Below are 3,773 nucleotides of genomic sequence, written 5' to 3' on the forward strand. Positions count from 1 at the left end.
ATGGTTAAAAACTAATGGATTTTTTAAAAGAAGTAAAAAATTTTAAATTCTTTTTGGTAAAAATGTTTCTCTCTCAACTTAAACTCGGTACTGAGTTGGTCTGTTTTTTTGAAAAGAGCACGGTGTTTGTCAAGCTAACTCAACCCTTGTTGAGGAAATGTTGACCCGATTTCACATTGCCTGAATTAAGGATGAGCATCGGTTTGAAACCGGGAACCGAACCCAGCTAGATCGAAATGGAGAACAACGAATACTCTAGTTCCAGTTCCAACCGGTTTGATTCTGTTTCGGTTCGATTTTACAAGCAAGCTTTCTCTTTAAAGATGTGTGTTGTTCCGGGCCTAGCCCGAACCGAACCTAGAACTGAAGAATCGATAACCGATTTAGTGAGAAATATAGAACCAAGAATCGGACCGAATACCTTTGGTTGTTGTTATATTTTTTTATGTTTGGTTCGATTCCATAGCTCGTCCCTAGCCTAAGAAAGTCTCCCAAAAATATCAAATGCACGTTTGAATTTTCCAATAATACGTCAGCAAAAAGTTTACATTTATTTTACAAAATACATAAGTTATGTGCCAACTTTGTAATCCTTACAAAGTTTGGGGGAATATATGAATTTACAGAAACATACACGCAGAAATCCATACCTGCCTCCCTCGTATACTATCGTTTTTCAAAGCGGTCTCTTCTCCACTCCTCCCTTGCCTGGTTGCTCCAACCGACCGGCGATCACCGATTCCGTTGCCAACCGATCTTCCGGGGACGTCCAATTTCCTTTGCCCGCCCGTCTGCCGATCTTTTACTTCCGGTGAAAGGTAATTTACAGTCTTTTACACGTCAACATCTACGTAAAAGATGGGTTTTTGGTAATTTGATCTGTTTAAAGGTTTAATTTTTGCGTTAATTTGATCGTTTTGCTATTTTTCGACTCCTTAGCTCATCTGAACTTTAAATTCAAATGTTGAAACCCTAGTTATTGGGAGCCTAAATTGGATTGTCGATTGTTCGCTTTAACTAGCTCAAGTTGGCTCATTCACACGATTAGGGATTGTTTTATTTGATTCCGAGAAAAGAATTATATAGAATTGGTTCTTGATTACAGAATTCTGTGGACAAACATTAATCCTTCTACAAAATTGTAATTTTGTAATTGGTCTCACGAGAATGTTAACTTAGTACTAAATCATATACACATTGTTATCACTACTATTCGTGTTGTTTTTTCAAAAACTGAATCCCTGTTTTTTTGCAATCAAAATCGGATTCTTGATTGCTCTCTCTTTCTAGCAATAGTTGCCTCATTCATGTAATTAGGGAAAGATGTTTTTTTATGAAAGTCATGATCTTCTTTTAGTAACCATTCAATCATAATCATATCCATGGTTCTCTTCTTGCAGAAAACATCTTGTCTCTCAAATCAAAATTGATCACTAGATTTTTAACATTTTGACCCAAAAAGATGGGTTCAAGAGGACATGGACCACCCTATGGAGGGAGGTCAACCACTGAAACACCTGGAATGATGCGCCATGGACATGGTTCATACTCCTTGAGCCACACCATAGATCCACTGCCACACCACCACCACCCTGAGCGTGGTGGTGGTGGTGGAGGAGACAACAAACTGGTGGCTCAGTCATCTGAAATAGAAAGACTTGCTGGAGACAACAAAAGACTTGCAACTACTCATTTGGCTTTACACCAAGATTTAGTTGCCACTCAACAAGAAATACAAAAACTTAGGGCCCACATTGGAAGCATCCAGACTGAAAGTGACATTCAGGTTTGTATTTTGCTTATAACAGTGAAAGTTGCTTTGTGTTTTAGATGATATTGATGTAATTTTGTATATTTTTTAAGGTTCGTATTTTGTTGGAGAAAATTGCAAAAATGGAAGTTCATATAAGGGCTGGTGAGGATGTGAAGAAGGATCTTCAGAAGGCTCATAATGAGGCTAGGGCTTTGGTGGCAACTAGACAGGAGTTGATTGGTCAAATTGAACAGGTCACTAAAGAATTTGAAAAAGTCCATGCTGACGTGGACAAACTTCCAGAAATGCAAGGTGAACTTGATGGATTGAGGCTTGAACACCAGAAGTTAAGGTTAGTCAACTTTAGTTGATGAACAAAAGTCGGTTGAATTTTCTAAAACTAGAAATTGTTTTTATATATTTTTTTTATTATAATCTTATTTGGATTTTAATCGACTCTTAAAGGTCAACATTTGAGCATGAAAAAAGAAAAAACACAGAAAAAGTGGCACAAATGGAAATTATGGAGAAAGACCTTGTGAGGATGGCAAGAGAGGTGGAAAAATTACGAGCCGAGGTTTTGAACGCCGATAAAATCCCACATGGTATTTATTCCTATTTTACCCTTTCAAGAAACTTTCTAGCGTTATTTTTGACAATGAGCATCCGAAGGGCATTCACGTCATTTTCACACACAAGAGACCGAGAACAAGTCCTTGTCACACCTACCTTTTTGATCATGACAAAAAATTGCAACTTTTGTTTTGTCCCAGTGACTACAACTTGTTTTGTCATGTCATGCACAATGCATACCAAACACAAAACACATAACAACTTGTTCTGTCATGTCATGTCATTTGTACTTTTATATGGTGCAAAAAATTAATATTAATGTTTATGATGTGTGCAACAGCAAATGTGTATGGTGGGCCCTACATGAACCCGGAGATATACCCTCCGCCACCTCGTATGCATAGTGGCGGCTATGTTGATGGGTATGGAAACCATCATCATCATCATGTCCCGATGGGTGGTGGTGTTGCTGGTGAAGGAATGATTTCTTATGGTGGAGTTCATCATGGACCAGCTGGTCCTGGTCCAGGTGGCTATCCACAATGGGGGGGACCACAGATGGTCCCCTATGGTGGAGTCCACCACGGACCAGCTGGTCCAGGTGGCAATCCACAATGGAAAGGACCACCATATGATAACTCTTATTCTAGGACTTGAATATGTGATTTCTCATTTTGTGCTATATGCAAATTTCACCTCCCTCCCCCTATTAGGTATAATTATAGTTTTATAGAAGGTTTAGATTTTATAGAATCTTTGTTTGATTCTAAATTGTTGATATGAGTCATTGTTATTTCATCTTACCTTTTGGGTAAAAAAAGTGTTAGTTTTGGTTATTACTCTAATTGTTAGTTTTTAGAAGTACATTATCGTTGTCATTTATGATTGGTTCTTTTTATAAAACTGTCAAAGAGGAGATGAGAGCAAAGTAGTCATTTAGCATAGAAGGTTGCACTTTTGACATGCTACATGACAAACATTAGTAACACTTACGCTTTAATTATTTCTAATACAAACCTCAAACTTTCTTGTATGTATGTATAATTGCTCCGGATAGTAGCTTTTGCAACACTTTCAACTAAAATAATTTTCATAATACGATTTTTAAACGAAATCACAAAAATTGAAAGAAAAAAAAAACACGAACAATTAGGACTTTTTAGCTATTGTTATTTTAAAAAAGGACATCATTCCTCTCGATGAATGAGGATCGGATGGCTAGATTTGTCCAGGATCGGTGTATACTTTTTGTATACGATACTTTTCAATTTTTGAAAATTTATTTATTAATTTGTAAAAGTTGTCTATTGTGTGTTTTATGATTTATATAAATAATCATTTTCTTAGTTAAAAGCAAAGTTGTGAAGATCGGGATCCTACCTAGGATCATTTTTGGGTTTGCAAGATCGGGATCGAGATCCTAAGATCCCACAAAATAAAATATAAT

The 3,773-nt window shown here is 36.8% G+C and overlaps 1 protein-coding gene across 1 annotated transcript; it reads left to right on the forward strand.

Annotated features, from left to right (window-relative positions):
* Window positions 1-644: 644 nt before the first annotated feature.
* LOC111889290 (protein FLX-like 4) lies at window positions 645-3,208 on the forward strand. Its single transcript, XM_023885426.3, has 5 exons — window positions 645-818; window positions 1,401-1,786; window positions 1,864-2,105; window positions 2,219-2,358; window positions 2,667-3,208. The coding sequence occupies exons 2-5, from the start codon at window positions 1,463-1,465 to the stop codon at window positions 2,981-2,983; spliced, it is 1,023 nt and encodes a 340-aa protein (XP_023741194.1). The 5' UTR covers window positions 645-818; window positions 1,401-1,462; the 3' UTR covers window positions 2,984-3,208.
* The last annotated feature ends 565 nt before the right edge of the window (window positions 3,209-3,773 follow it).

The sequence above is a fragment of the Lactuca sativa genome, chromosome 7 (assembly GCF_002870075.4).
Source record: "Lactuca sativa cultivar Salinas chromosome 7, Lsat_Salinas_v11, whole genome shotgun sequence".
NCBI classification, from domain to species: domain Eukaryota; kingdom Viridiplantae; phylum Streptophyta; class Magnoliopsida; order Asterales; family Asteraceae; genus Lactuca; species Lactuca sativa.

What these genes read in the sequence shown, in the direction of transcription:
- LOC111889290 (XM_023885426.3), top strand. Translation starts at nt 1,463, where the DNA reads ATGGGTTCAAGAGGACATGGACCACCCTATGGAGGGAGGTCAACCACT. An exon ending in CTTGAACACCAGAAGTTAAG is followed by an intron (nt 2,106 to 2,218) that starts GTTAGTCAACTT and finishes CGACTCTTAAAG; the next exon opens with GTCAACATTTGAGCATGAAA. An exon ending in CGCCGATAAAATCCCACATG is followed by an intron (nt 2,359 to 2,666) that starts GTATTTATTCCT and finishes TGTGTGCAACAG; the next exon opens with CAAATGTGTATGGTGGGCCC.